Source organism: Hyperoodon ampullatus (assembly GCF_949752795.1).
Source record: "Hyperoodon ampullatus genome assembly, chromosome: 1".
Classification (NCBI taxonomy): domain Eukaryota; kingdom Metazoa; phylum Chordata; class Mammalia; order Artiodactyla; family Ziphiidae; genus Hyperoodon; species Hyperoodon ampullatus.
Window position 1 is genome coordinate 62492183 of NC_136914.1, and position 15293 is coordinate 62507475.

Genomic DNA, 15293 nt, shown 5'->3' on the forward strand with positions numbered 1-15293 from the left:
CTCGCCAGCCTGATATGCTTGTCCACTGAGGTGGGCGGGGGCCGGGTGCTGAGGCTCAGGCTTTGGAGGTCAGACCAGGGGAGAGGACTGGGGTAGGCTGCGTGCAGACAGCCTGAGGGGGCTAGGATGTGGTGTGCCTCAATCAAGGGAGTACAGGAAGAAGCCTGGGCCCACGAGAGAGGCAAGATGCCATTGTTGGGGGTGCGAGAGGAGAGAGGCGGGACCTCCATAGGAGTTTCTTTCTCCACACACGCTCTCAGGTGGCAGGGCACTGCCTATATGAGTTCCAGGGGCAGGTACGAGCCGCCACTGCCATCTCGGACTCCAGAGGTGGGTGCAGACCGCTGCCACTACCGAGGGTCCCACAACTGGGCATCAACCGCTGCCCCAACCACTGCCTTCCTGGGAGTGTGCTTGGGCTGCGCACCCGCACACCCACTATCAAGGGGATAATGGCCAGCACAAACTGTGGAAAGAGACAGCAAGCATCCAAACCAAAAACAGCCCTCGTGCCAAAAATATATTTAACCCACACAAGCTATGCAGGGACATTCCCACATATAAATAGTCCTCCAAGACAAGAGTAGATAACCATTTCTCCTAAACTCACAGAGTAAGAGAAAGATAAGCAAAATGAAGAAGCAGTTAAACTGCTTCTTTAACTCCCAGTTAAAAGACCAAGAGAATTCCCCAGAAGGAACAAACAAGGAAACAGACCTCTTCAGTCTAATAGACACCGAGTTCAAAAAGGTAATGAAAATACTGAAAGTATTAAGAAAGGCTATTGACAGAAATGCAGATTACGGTGAAAAGGAACTAGAAACTACAAGGAGGAGCCAAGAAAAATTAGAAAATTCATTTGCCAAGACAAAAGCTGAGCTAAAGGCAATGAATAGCAGAATGAATAATGCAGAAGAAAGAATAAGGGATCTGGAAGATAGAATAATGGAAATTACCCAATCAAAACAGCAGAGAGAAAACCAAATGAAAAAAAAAAGAAAGCAATATAAGAGACCTATGGGATAATATAAAGAATGCCAATCTATGCATAATAGGGATTCCAGAAGGAGAAGAAAGAGAAAAGGGTATTGAAAATGTATTTGAAGAAATTATGGCTGAAAAAATCCCAAACCTAAAGAAGGAAACAGATATCTAGATACAAGAAGCACAGAGGGTCCCAAACAAGAAGAACCCAAACTGACCTACACCAAGACATATTCTAATAAAAATGGCAAAAGTTAAAGAGAGGATTCTAAAGGCAGCAAGAGAAAAACAAATAGTTAATTACAAGGGAACTCCCATAAGGCTATCAGCTGATTTCTCTACAGAAATGCTGCAGGTCAGAAGAGAGTGGCAAAATATATTCAAAGTTTTGAAAGGGAAAAATCTGCAACCTAGAATACTCTACCCAGCAAGATTATCATTCAGAATAGGAGGGGAAATAAAGAATTTCTCAGACAAGCAAAAACTAAAAGAATACAGCAATACTAAACCTATCCTAAAAGAAATATTGAAAGGTCTTCTCTAAATAGAAAAGAAACAAGAAGATATAGGAAGGAGGAAATCACAGTTTACAGTTGGAAAGTAAATCACTTAAATTAGCCAGTATACAGATCAAAAAGAAAAAAAAAACCTATTTGTGAAAGCTATGATAAACACAAGGAACAGAAAAAGGATAGACATGAAGATGTAAAAAAGGACATCAAAATCCTAAAACATGGGAAAGGAGGGTAAGAAAATGTAGATTCTTTTTTTTTAGAATGTGTTTGAACCTATATGACTACCAGTCTAAAGCAAGCAGATATAGGAAGAGGTTACCATACTTGAAAAAAAGGGCAACCACAAATCAAAAATCTACAATAGATTACTAAACCCAAAAAGAAGAGAACACCAGCATAAAATAAAAGGAAATCATCAAACCACAAAAAGAAAAACAAAAAGAAAAAGAAAGGAAGAAAAAAGAAACATAGAATCAGCTGGAAAACAAGGTTTAAAATGGCAATAAAGGACTTCCCTGGTGGCGCAGTGGTTAAGAATCTGCATGCCAATGCAGGGGACATGGGTTCGAGCCCTGGTCCAGGAAGATCCCATATGCCGTGGAGCAACTAAGCCCGTGTGCCACAACTGCTGAGCCTGCATTCTAGAGCCTTTAAGCCACAACTACCGAGCCCACACGCCACCACTACTGAAGCCTGCACACCTAGAGCCTGTGCTCTGCAACAAGAGAAGCCACCACAATGAGAAGCCTGCACACTGCAACAAAGAGTAGCCCCCACTCGCCGTAACTAGAGAAAGCCTGTGCCCAGCAACGAAGACCCAACACAGACAAAAATAAATAAATAAAAAAATTTTTAAATGGCAATAAATACATATGTATCAATAATTACCTTAAATGTCAATGGACTGAATGCTCCAATCAAAAGACAAAGAGTGGCAGACTGGATTAAAAAAACAAGAGCCTACAATATGCTGCCTACAAGAGACACACCTTAGGGCAAAGGACACACACAGATTGAAAGTGAGGGGATGGAAAAAGATGTTTCATGCAAACAGAAATGACGAGAAAGCGGGAGCTGCAATATTCATATCAGACAAAATAGACTTTAAAATAAAGGTCATAAAGAAAGATAAAGAAGGACATTATATAATGGTAAAAGGATGAATACAAGAAGAGGATTTTACACTCATCAACATATATGCAGCTAATCCATTCACGATAAAAACTCTTACCAAAGTAGGTATACAGGGAAAATATCTCAACATAATAAAAGCCATTATGAGAAACCCACAGCCAATGCAATACTCAATGGTGAAAAGCTGAAAGACTTCCCGTTAAAATTTGGAACAAGACAAGGATGCCCACTCTTACTACTTCTATTCAACATAGTATTGGAAGTCCTAGCCACAGCAATCAGACAAGAAAAAGGAATAAAAGGTATCCAAATTGGAAGGGAAGAGGTAAAACTGTCCCTATATGCAGATGACATGATACTATATATAGAAAACCCTAAGGACTCCACACAAAAACTACTAGACCTAATAAATTCAGCAAAGTAGCAAGATACAAGATAAACATTCAGAAATCGGCTGCATTTCTTTACACTAACAATGAAATATCAGAAAGGGAATGTAAAAAAACAATACCTTTGGGAATTCCCTGGTGGTCCAGTGGTTAGGACTCCATGCTCTCACTACAGAGGGCCTGGTTTCAATCCATGGTTGGGGAACTAAAATCCCACTAGCCGCTTGGTGCAGCCAAAAAAGAAAAAAAAAAAGAAGCCTTTTAAAATCGCACCCAAAAAAATAAAATACCTAGGAATAAACTGACCAAAGAGGTGAAAGACTTATATGCTGAGAACTATAGAACATTAATAGAGGAAATTAAAGATGATTCAAAGAAATAGATATCCCATGCTCTTGGACTGGAAGAATTAATAGTTAAAATGGCAATACTACCCAAAGCAATCTACAGATTTAATGCAATCCCTATCAAATTACCCATGACATTTTTCACAGAACTAGAACAAATGATCCAAAAATTTACATGGAACCATAAAAGACCCAGAATTGCCAAAGCAATCCTAAGGAAAACAACAAAGTAGGAGGCATAACTCTACCAGACTTCAGACAATACCACAAAGCTACAGTAAACAAAACAGCACAGTATTGGTACAAAAACAGACATACACATCAGTGGAACAGAATAGAGAGCCCAGAAATAAACCCACACACCTATAAGGTCAATTCATCTTCGACAAAGGAGGCAAGAATATACAATGGGAAAAAGACAGTCTCTTCAGCAAGTCATGCTGGGAAAGTTAGACAGCTGCATGTAAATCAACGAAGTTATGACACACACTCACAGCAGCACAAAAATAAATTCAAAATGCCTTAAAGACTTAAACATAAGACATGACACCATAAAACTCCTAGAAGAAAGCATAAGCAAAACATTCTCTGACATAAATTGTACCAATGTTTTCTTTGGTCAGTCTCCCAAGGGAATAGAAATAAGAACAAAAATAAAGAAATGGGACCTAATCACCCTTACAAGCTTTTGCATAGCAAAGGAAACCATAAAAAAAAAAAAGAGAGAGACTTCCCTGGTGGTCCAGTGGTTAAGAATCCACCTTCCAATGCAGGGGATGTGGGTTCAATCCCTGGTTGGGGAACTAAGATCCCACATGCTGTGGGGCAACTAAGCCCATGTGTCGCAACTACTGAGCACACAAACCACAATTAAAGAGAAGCCCGTGCACAACAACGAAAGAGCCCACATGCTGCAACGGAGATCCTGTGTACCACAACTAAGACCCGACACAGCCAAAAATTAAATAAATAAATAAATAAATATTGGGACTTCCCTGGTGGCACAGTGGTTAAGAATCCACCTGCCAATGCAGGGGATAAGGGTTCAAGCCCTGGTCCGGGAAGATCCCACATGCCGCAGAGCAACCAAGCTTGTGCGCCACAACTACTGAGCCTGTGCTCTAGAGCCCATGAGCCACAACTACCGAGCCCATGCACCTAGAGCCTGTACTCTGCAACAAGAGAAGCCACAGCAATGAGAAGCCCGCGCACCGCAACAATGAGTAGCCCCCGCTCGCCACAACTAGAGAAAGCGCATGCGCAGCAACAAAGACCCAACACAGCCAAAAATAAATAAATTTATTTTTAAAAAATAAAATAAATAAATATTAACAAAAGAAAAAGGAAAAAAAAGAAAAGACAACCTACACAATGGGAGAAAAGATTTGCAAATGATGCAACCAACAAGGGCTTAATCTCCAAAATATACAAACAGCTCATACAACTGAACAACAAAAAAACAAACAACCCAATAGAAAAATGGGCAGAAGACCTTAATAAACATTTCTCCAAAGACATACAGATGGTCAGTAGGCACATGAAAAGATGCTCAACATCATTAATTATTAGAGAAATACAAATCAAAACTACAGTGAGGTACCACCTCACACCAGTCAGAATGGCCATCGTCAAAAGTCTACAAATAACAAACACTGGAGAGGGTGTGGAGAAAAGGGAACCATCCCAAACTGTTGGTGGGAATGTAACTTGGTGCAGCCACTATAGAAAACAGTATGGAGATTCCTCATAAAACTAAAAATAGAACTACCATATGATCCAGCAATTCCACCCCTGGGCATATATCCGGACAAAACTATCACTCAAAAAGATATATGAACCCCTATGTTAATAGCAGCACTATTCACAATAGCCAAGACATGGAAACAACCTAAATGTCCATCAACAGATGAATGGATAAAGATGTGGTACATATATACAATGGAATACTTCTCAGACATAAAAAAGAATGAAATAATGCCATTTGCAGCAACATGGATGCAACCAGAGTTTATCATACTAAGTAAACTAAGTCAGAAAGAGAAAGACAAATACCATATGATATCACTTATATGTAGAATCTAAAATATGGCAGAAAAAAAAGTGGATATATGTGTATGTATAACTGACTCACTTTGCTGTACAGCAGAAACTAACACAGAATTGTAAACCAACCATACTCCAATAAAAAAAAAAATTTAATTAAAAAAAGTCATAAGTCAAATTACAGTGTATCTTAATGTGAACATTCAAAATGACAATTCTAATTTAAACATATCTCAAGGTTACTAATGTTAATAATAAAAAGACAAAACAAAACAAAAATAAATAAATAAAATATGGCATAAATGAACCTATCTACAAAACAGAAACAGATTCACAGGTATAGAGAACAGACTTGTGCTTGCCAAGGAGGAGGGGTGAGGGAGAGGGATAGACTGGGAGTTTAGGGTTAGTAGGTGCAATCTATCAGATTTAAAATGGATAAACAACAAGGTTCTACTGTGTAGCACAGGGAACTATATCCAATCCCCTGGGATAAACCGCAATGGAAAAGAATATTAAAAAAGAATGTATGTATGTGTATAACTGAGCCACTTTGCTGTACAGCAGAAATTAGCACAACATTGTAAATCAACTATACTTCAATAAAAAATATATTAGGGCTTCCCTGGTGGCGCAGTGGTTGAGAGTCCGCCTGCCAATGCAGGGGACACAGGTTCGTGCCCTGGTCCGTGAAGATCCCGCATGCCGTGGAGCGGCTGGGTCCGTGAGCCATGGCCACTGAGCCTGTGCATCCGGAGCCTGTGCTCCGCAACAGGAGAGGCCACAACAGTGAGAGGCCCGTGTACCGCAAATAAATAAATAAATAAATAAATTAATTTTTTTAAAACCACACTACCAAAAAATAAAAAAGAGTATGGGTTAAAACAAACAAACAAAAAAGACTTAGCCTAGAATACAGGTTTAGGAACAAAGTATTTCAGAGATAATATTATGTAGTTACAAACTGTAAAAGTGTGAATACAGAAACTATCCATCTATTTATCCATTCATTCATTCAACAAACATTTTTTGAGCCCCTTTCTATCCCAGATATTTCTAAGCACTAGAAATTCTGAAATAAATAAGATACAGCCCTGATTTCAGAAAGTGTCTCCTCTAACAAGGGAGGCAAATTAATAATTGCTGTACAGTTCAGCGAATATACAGAAGCACAGATAGGGCTGCCAGGTAAAATACAAGATGCCAAATTAAATTTGAATTTCAGGTAAACAACAAATAATTTTTTTAGTGTAAGTATGTCCCAAATTTTGTTTTTTGGTTTTTTTGTTTGTTTTGTTTTTTTCCCCTAAATTTGGCAACCTTAAATATAGGAATACAAAGGAAAAGCTCACAAATCAGCTTAGGAGACAAAGGCTGAAAATTTCAGTTATATGTCTATTCATTTACGCCCATGGATTGAATTGAGCATTATCTACATTCTTACTTGTCTGACTGTTAATAAGAATTGACTAGTTACTAAAAAGTTATTAAATAATATTTTTTAGGGAAATTAAAATGAGTTGTACACATGAATAGATCAAATTATCTATATATCATTGGTCTTGTTTCAAACTGGGGGCTGTTTTTTTCATAAAAGAGTATGTTTGCTTCCATGTTATTGCTTATTGTTCTTCAAAATTGTATAAATATTCTTTTTTTTATCATATGTATGTTTTATTATCAGCTGCTGGAAAGAATAAAGTCAATTTGGAAAAAAAAATTTTTTTCTTTAAAGTTCAGTTATGTGTAAAAAGGTCTTCAATACAAACTGATTAAAATTAGTAGGTCATGGTGACAGCTGCCAGAACCAGGTGAGACTCAAAGTATACTGTGTTATTCCCAGGTTAAAAAGGTAAGGTGTGTTCATCTGTCCCTACAACAGCTACTAAATACCTCAGAATATCCTGGTCACTCATATAATTAACATATTTAGAATCCCAAGGACTTACAGAACACAGGTTTGTGGGCGAGGTCATCTAAAGTGACTCCTCCTTCAGGATTGAACTCAAAACTGCAAGTGAAGTTGTATTTTGCAGTTCCTTCTGGAGAAACAGTAATTTTTGCAGAGTCTCCCAGAACCACCTGATTGAATTCTGAACGGATAAAGGTAACTGGAGTATCTCCTTTAAAACCTTTCTGTTGAAAGAAACATACTTTACAATTATATTCAAATAGAGAATTTTCCTACATATCTGGCAACGCATTTTGACTTTATATAGCATTTTGCACGTTTTCCTAACAAGCTATGTCACAAATACAAATGGGGGAAGTAGAAAGTCATTAAACAAATCTAGTTGTAGCTAAATGCAACATTCTATTTAAAGGCCGTTAAGTTGGAAGCTTTGAAAAATAACAGTAATTGTGCTTATATGATTATAAAAGCACATTGTGGAAGATCTGAAAAAGTGAGGAAAGCACATAGGAAAACAAATTACCTGTAATAATATATTTTCTAGTGTTTTGCTGTGTGTGTGTGTATATATATATATATATACACGCACACACGTTTATATATACATTTTTATATATACCCTTTAAAAGAAAGTAGAGATCATTTATTACATCCTGTTTTGGAATAAGCTTTTTGACTTCATAGCACTGAATGAATATATATATATATATATTTTTTTTTTTTTTTTTTTTTTTTGCGGTACGAGGGCCTCTCACTGTTGTGGCCTCTCCTGTTGCGGAGCACAGGCTCTGGATGTGCAGGCTCAGCGGCCATGGCTCACGGGCCCAGCCGCTCCGCAGCATATGGGATCTTCCCGGACCGGGGCACGAACCCGTGTCCCCTGCATCGGCAGGCGGACTCTCAACCACTGCGCCACCAGGGAAGCCCCTGAATGAATATTTTGACGTTTCATTATTCTTGTAAATTTTAATAGTTATATCATATTGTAGTTTTATTATTTAAATTCATCAAATGAAATTAATCACAAGAGAAGTTCTGGAGGAACTCAGATCCTTTTCAGGAGAAAGGAACTGCTGTCTAGGAAAATGAAAACCAGTTGTTTCACCCCCATTAAATTTAGTATTCAAATTGCCAGGTATTTTACACACTAATATGATGTGCTGATTATAGACTAACAATAAGGAACACTGAGAAGGAAGTGCCATTGCTATGTAAAGCCAGGAGGTTTGGTGGTATAGAATAATGCAAAACTCCATGCCTCCTGCTAATGTTCCCAACACATCTTCCCCAAGCCACAACTAGATGACTGACAGGGAGACCTGAGTCCAAAGACAAAAGTACTTTCAAGGAGAATGAATAAACTAAGGACTTCCAGGATTACCAAAAATAACTTTACCAAGTCATATCCATCTGTCACAGTGATCTGCACGGGTCTGCCTGTTGATGACACCTGCTCCATATCAGCACCTGGGCAAAGTCTCTCTGGTCTTCTTTGATCTCTGTGAACATAATGAACGAAACTGTCCCCTTATATACAATAGTTGCACAAGTATCCACATTACATCATAACCAATACCAGGGGAGAACCTAGAGAAATGCCCTAGTCCAGCACTGTTTTGTGCACTTTCCAACCTTTGTTGCCAGATAGGCAGTGCCTTAGGGACCTGGTCACAAGGATGATTCTGCTGGTTAGTGCTAAAAAGATCCTTATACATGTAACTAACCCATTAAGCACAAATTACCACAAGGCAAAGAGGGTAGGAATGCCATCACCCCACCTCCCATCCCCCACCTCCTTCAAAGTGTTTTTTGGTAGCTTTTTTTTGTGTGTGATGTGCAAAACTCCCCTCAAGCATTACTTAATCTCTCAGTTTTTGAAAAATATATTTTGATAACAAGAAAGAAGCAGCCCCACAGAATGTTAGTCCACTGGAAAAAGTCCTGACGTATGTCTTATTTAATCAAAGGTATTTTCAAATTATTTTACAACACTAAGGACACAACTTCAAAAATAAATTGGATATATGTTAAGGAAAAAAAAAGGTCATGTTTTCTGACTCAATTCAAAGTGGAACTTAATGCAATTCAAATATTTACATCGGATATACTATGCTAAGTGTGTCTAGGACTGGTGGTAGAAAAAAGCAAGAGATACCTTGCTGTCTCCAAGCTTTATAAGTATTCTGCATCTTTCTAGTGACTCCCTCATTTTCCCTGTTACCTACAAGTCTCAGATCACTTGTTCAACGTTATGTCTCCAGGCTCATTCAGGGCCTAAGTGGCCCTGACAACTTTCTTATCAAGTTTACATTTGAAACGGTCTTTTACTTCAGCCTCCTTTCCTTTTCAATAGTAGCACATGAATTACGCCTTCTCTGGCCTGACCCTGGACAAATGCCTAACTTCTCTGAGCCTCAGTCTCACCTTCTATAAAACGCATAACATAACTTCTGACCTGTTTCACATTTGTTACGAATATCCACTAAAATAGTAAAACTGCTTAACCTATGAAGCACCGCACAAATGGTGTTATTAATATGCACTATGGGGCTTCCCTGGTGGCGCAGTGGTTGAGAGTCCGCCTGCCGATGCAGGGGACATGGGTTCGTGCCCCGGTCCGGGAGGATCCCACATGCCGCGGAGCAGCTGGGCCCGTGGGCCATGGCCACTGAGCCTGCGCGTCCAGAGCCTGTGCTCTGCAACGGGAGAGGCCACACAGTGAGAGGCCCAAGTATCGCAAAAAAAAAAAAAAAAAAAAAAAAAATATGCACTATGTTTCTTGAATGCTTAATTACTTCTTTAAAGACAAGTAAGCTATCATACATTTCTGCAGTCCCTGAGTGCCTGGCACCATGCCTTGCCCGCAAGAGGCATTAGCAGCATATCTGTTGAATAATGAGTGCAAGAAATCTGGCTAGTTAAAAGTTATGGTCAAGGCAGTTAAGTGGGGGCTCCTGTTGCCGCTGACAAGGCACGCATTTCTTGTCATCTGCTCAGAAGAAGTTGAAGGGGAAAAGTCAGATTAGAAAATGGTTAGATGCACAACACTGTAAATCGACTATACTCCAATAAAAATTTTTTTAATTTAAAAAATTTTAGAAACAATAGCTTAAACAAACCCCAAAAAACAGAAAGAAAGAAATCGTTTAGGTGAAGATGATGTGACTGGGAGTGGTCTGGGGACAGGAGCGCAGTCTGCGCTTACTGTAGGGGAATCTCGGCGCAAAGTGGGAAGTGGGGTCTCAGTCTGGCCTTGGGTGGGAGGCCTGGGCTTGGCGAGAGCGTCCGCGCCTAGCGGGGTCGGTGGCGTTCGAGTCTGTACGGGAGTACAGTCGTGCAGGGATGCGGCGTGTGCGTTTCCGCCTGGCCAAAGCTTAGGGAGAAGAAACTGAGGTAACACGGTGTGGCCGCAGAGCCGGGGTGGGGAGGCCGGGAAGACACAGTTTTCTAAGGAGTAAGAGCAGACTTACCTGACTCAGCCGCAGAGGTGTTTTTTTTTTTTTTTTGCAACTATAGCAACCAATTACATCTCGCGAGAAATTTGTCTCCACAATCACCGCAAGTTTATCCCAAGACTCGCGATAACATTGTCCGGGAGGGAAAGGGGGACGGGGCGCAAGGTGAGTCTCTGCGCCTGCGTTCCGAAAACCGTGCTCCTGAGCGACAGCCTCTGTATTGGCGGTCACTTGCGTTTTCGCCGATGCCACTTTCCCTTGGCATAAGTGTTGGCTAAGTACAAAGTTTTCCACCTTTCGAGTTTGCTTTTTCGACCCCTTTCTTTCAGAATCTCTCCATAAATAGGAGAAAAACCAAAAGCAAATTTATTTAAAGATAAAATAAAAGCCTTTATTAAACGGTTTTGAAGACAGGTCATTTAAATCTTTCTCCGTGAAAAATGAGATAAGACAATATTTTAAAAGGGAGCCTGTCTCACACACCGTTGGGGAGGATGCAAAACCGCACTGCTTCTAGTGCTAAATATTTATACAATAAACAGACTCAAAGTATATGATGTTAATGCAAAAATTTAATACGTTTGAAGTTCAACATTACTTTAGAGTTGGAATGGCAAAATACAATGGCAAAAACCTGGAAACAACTCAAACGGAAGAGTGGATGAATACACTGATATATATTCACAATATCACATATTACAAAGGAGTCAAAATGAATGAACTACAGCTCTTCACAACATAGATGAATCTTAGCAGTATACAACTTTAAAATGTTGCACTGCTAAGAGCCAGCTTGAAGGGACTCCTGGCCAAATCACAGACAATTTGAGGATCAAGATAAACAATGATAATAATGGATTACAATCCATTGAATAAAATAGGAATACACAAGTACACATTGATATAAATAAATGAAGAGGAAGGAAAGCTCTTTCTAACAGTAGAATGCCAACCCAATAATAGAGAGGAAATGATGGAAATAGAGAATTACCATTTGGCACCAACTATAGAAGTGGATGATTTAGACATGAGTCTTCAGTGCTAAGACTGGTGTGCGGAGGTTTGATGAGGCATAGGATTCTAGCATGATTTTGGAATACTAATCAATTACAAAGGGAGAAACAGTGAATTTAAGAAACCAACATGATCAAGTGATCAAGGTTAACATCACCAGTGTCGGGAGGAGTCTACATTTTGTGCCTCCTAATGAGACTCACTGGGAAAAGCAAAGCATCATTTCGTGGTACTCCTGCAAACAAGGGACCCCGGTTGTAAGCCATCCTATAGAAACTAAGGCCTGTACCCTTTAATAAAACTGTCAAGGCCATGAAAGACTGGCAATTCTTGCAGCTTAAAGAGGTCTGGGGCTTCCCTGGTGGCACAGTGGTTGAGAGACCGCCTGCCGATGCAGGGGACACAGTTCGTGCCCCGGTCCGGGAAGATCCCACATGCACGGAGCGGCTAGGCCCGTGAGCCATGGCTGCTGAGCCTGCGCGTCCGGAGCCTGTGCTCCGCAACGGGAGAGGCCACAACAGTGAAAGGCCCGCGTACCGCAAAAACAAAAAAAGAAAAAAAAAAAAGAAGTCTGAAGATACACAACAACTAAATGCAATACATATTCCTGTATAGCATGTTGACCCAGAAAGGAAAAGAAACATTGTTGGCATAGTGGGTGAAATTTGAATGGGCTTAGTAGATTGGGTGGTAGTGTTGTACCAATACTGATTTCCTGGTGTGGAAGATTGTTTGCTGTTACATAGAAGAGTGTCCCTGTTTGGGGGAAAATACCCGCTGGAGTGTTTAGGAGTGACGGGACATCATGACTGCAGTTTGCTCTCTCAACCCTCAAAAGTTTCAGAAAAAGACTAATAACAAAGGATATATACACACACACACATACTCAGAGTGAGCAATGAACCAATAACATGTTAACTATTTGAGAATCTGGGTGAAGAGGACATGGGAGCATGGGAGTTCTTTGTACTGTTCTGGCAACTTTTCTATACATTTGAAACTATTTCAAAATAAATTATTAAACTATACACACACCCACATACTACTCCCCATGGAAACTCTGCTTAGGATACAATCACCAGAGCCAAATTTCAAAAACAAATTGTATTTCTGCTAATAAACATATTAAGATTATAAAAATTAAGAAAAAGATTTTTTAAAGTTGCAGTGTTATAAGTCATAAAAGTTCTCAAAATAAAACTATGCAACTGTTGAGCAAGGCATTTCTCTCTGGATTTTTTCCCCAGTGAGGGTTGTGAGTGAATCTGCGCTGAAATAACTATCCTACCTTGTGCACAACATACCTTTTTTCTTGGCTGTGAGGCTTGCAGGATCCTAGTTCCCCGAATTTAAAAATGGGTATTTGAAGAGACATTTTTCCAAAGAAGATATGCAAATGGCTAATAAGCTCAAGAAAATATGCTCGTTAGTCATTAGGGAAATGCAAATCAAAACCGCAGTGAGGGGGGCCTCCCTGGTGGCACAGTGGTTGAGAGTCCGCCTGCCGATGCAGGGGACACGGGTTCGTGCCCCGGTCTGGGAAGATCCCACATGCCGCGGAGTGGCTGGGCCCCTGAGCCATGGCCGTTGAGCCTGCGCATCCGGAGCCTGTGCCCCGCAATGGGAGAGGCCACAACAGTGAGAGGCCCACATACCGCAAACAAACAAACAAAACAAAAAAACAAAACAAAAAAAACCGCAGTGAGATGCCACTTCATATCCACCTGGATGGCTATATTCAAATAGACAATGATAGTGTTGATAAGAATGAGGAGCAATTGGAAGCCTCATTCATTGCTGGTAGGATTGTAAAATGGTACATACAGCTGCTTTGGAAAATAGTCTGGCAGATCGTCAAAAGGTTAAACATACTCTCTCTCTCTGTCTCTTTCTTCCCCCCAACACTTTCTCTTTCTTAGTCTCTTTCTCTTTTTTTTTTTTTTTTTCAGTCTCTTTGAATCTTTCAGTCTCTCTCTGAGTCTCATTTTTAAAACTGCTCTTTTAGAACGGGAAGCGGTTCGGGTCCTGCTGTGGCACGGGGCTTATGTCTCAGTCACGTCTGCTGTGAAGCACACGATGCTCTATTTATTGTAGAAAGTGACTTTATTTGCTTTCTAGAATTCTTTTGTAACAGATGGTATAAGACAGGTAATAAAGAGAAAAATCTATGCTTGTAAAGAATACAAAAGTTAGTTTTACTTACTGTAATATGACTGTCTTAAACTTATTTTCTCTCTGAGAAATAAATGTTCTAATGGGCAGCAAAAAAAAAAAAAAAGTTAAACATAAAGATACTGTATGTACCAGCAATTCCACTCATAGTACTATAGCCAAGAGAATTGAAAACATGTGTCCACAGAAAAACTTGTACATGAATGTTCATAGCAGCATTATTCATAATGGTCAATAGGTGAAAACAACCCAAATGTCCATCAATTGATAAATGGACAAGCAAAATGTATATCCAACAATGGATTATCCAGCCACAAATCAGAATGAAGTATTGATTCATGCTACAACACAGGTGAATCTTAAAAACAGTATGCTAATTCAAAGAAGCCAGACACAAAGGGCAACAACGCATTGTATGATTCCATTCATATGAAAAGCCCCAGTAGGGAAATCCAGAGAGACAGAAAGTAGATTAGTGATTGCCAGGAGCTGGGCAGGAGGAGGGGAAAGGGGGAATGACTGCCAATGGGTATAAGTTTTCTTTTTGGGTGATGAAAATGTTCAAAATTTGATTGTGGTGATTGTTGCACAAATGCATGAATATCCTAAAAACGACTGAATTGTACACTTTTTTTTTTTTTTTTTTCGGTACGCGGGCCTCTAACTGTTGTGGTCTCTCCCGTTGAGGAGCACAGGCTCCGGACGCGCAGGCTCAGCGGCCATGGCTCACGGGCCTAGCCGCTCCGCGGCATGTAGGATCTTCCCGCACCGGGGCACGAACCCGCGTCCCCTGCATCGGCAGGCGGACTCTCAACCACTGTGCCACCAGGGAAGCCCGAATTGTACACTTTAAATGGATGAATGGTATGATATATGAATTATATCTCAATTTTGAAAAATATTTATTTATGTCTGTGCTGGGTCTTCGCCGCTGTGCGCGGGCTTTCTTTTTATTTGCAGCGAGCAGGGACTACTCCTCACTGCGGTGCGCAGGCCTCCCATTAAGGTGGCCTCTCCTGCTGCGGAGCACGGGCTCCAGGCGCATAGGCTTCAGCAGTTGTGGCACATGGGCTCAGCAGCTCTGGCTCGAGGGCTCTAGAGCACAGGCTCAGCAGCTGTGGCGCACAGGCCGAGCTGCTCCACGGCACGCGGAATCCTCCCGGACCAGGGCTCGAACCCGCGTCCCCTGCATTGGCAGGCGGACTCTTAACCACTGCACCACCAGGGAAGCCCTCAATTTTTAAAAGTTTAAAAATATATAGCTCATATCTTTTCTTTCCTTAGTACCTTACACCCCTCTTTCTCACCTTTACAAAATCCCATCACTG

The 15293-nt window shown here is 40.4% G+C and overlaps 1 protein-coding gene across 1 annotated transcript in view; it reads right to left on the minus strand.

Annotated features, from left to right (window-relative positions):
• Positions 1–10815, minus strand: part of CFAP70 (cilia and flagella associated protein 70) — a 90143-nt gene extending 79328 nt beyond the window's left edge. The window contains exons 1-3 of the mRNA XM_079718841.1: positions 10795–10815; positions 8721–8823; positions 7362–7548 (exon numbers count right to left, since the gene is read on the minus strand). Of these exons, the coding sequence (XP_079574967.1) occupies positions 7362–7548; positions 8721–8783 (250 nt within the window). The 5' untranslated portion in view covers positions 8784–8823; positions 10795–10815. The remainder of the gene's footprint in view (positions 1–7361; positions 7549–8720; positions 8824–10794) is intronic.
• Between the last annotated feature and the right edge of the window lie 4478 nt (positions 10816–15293).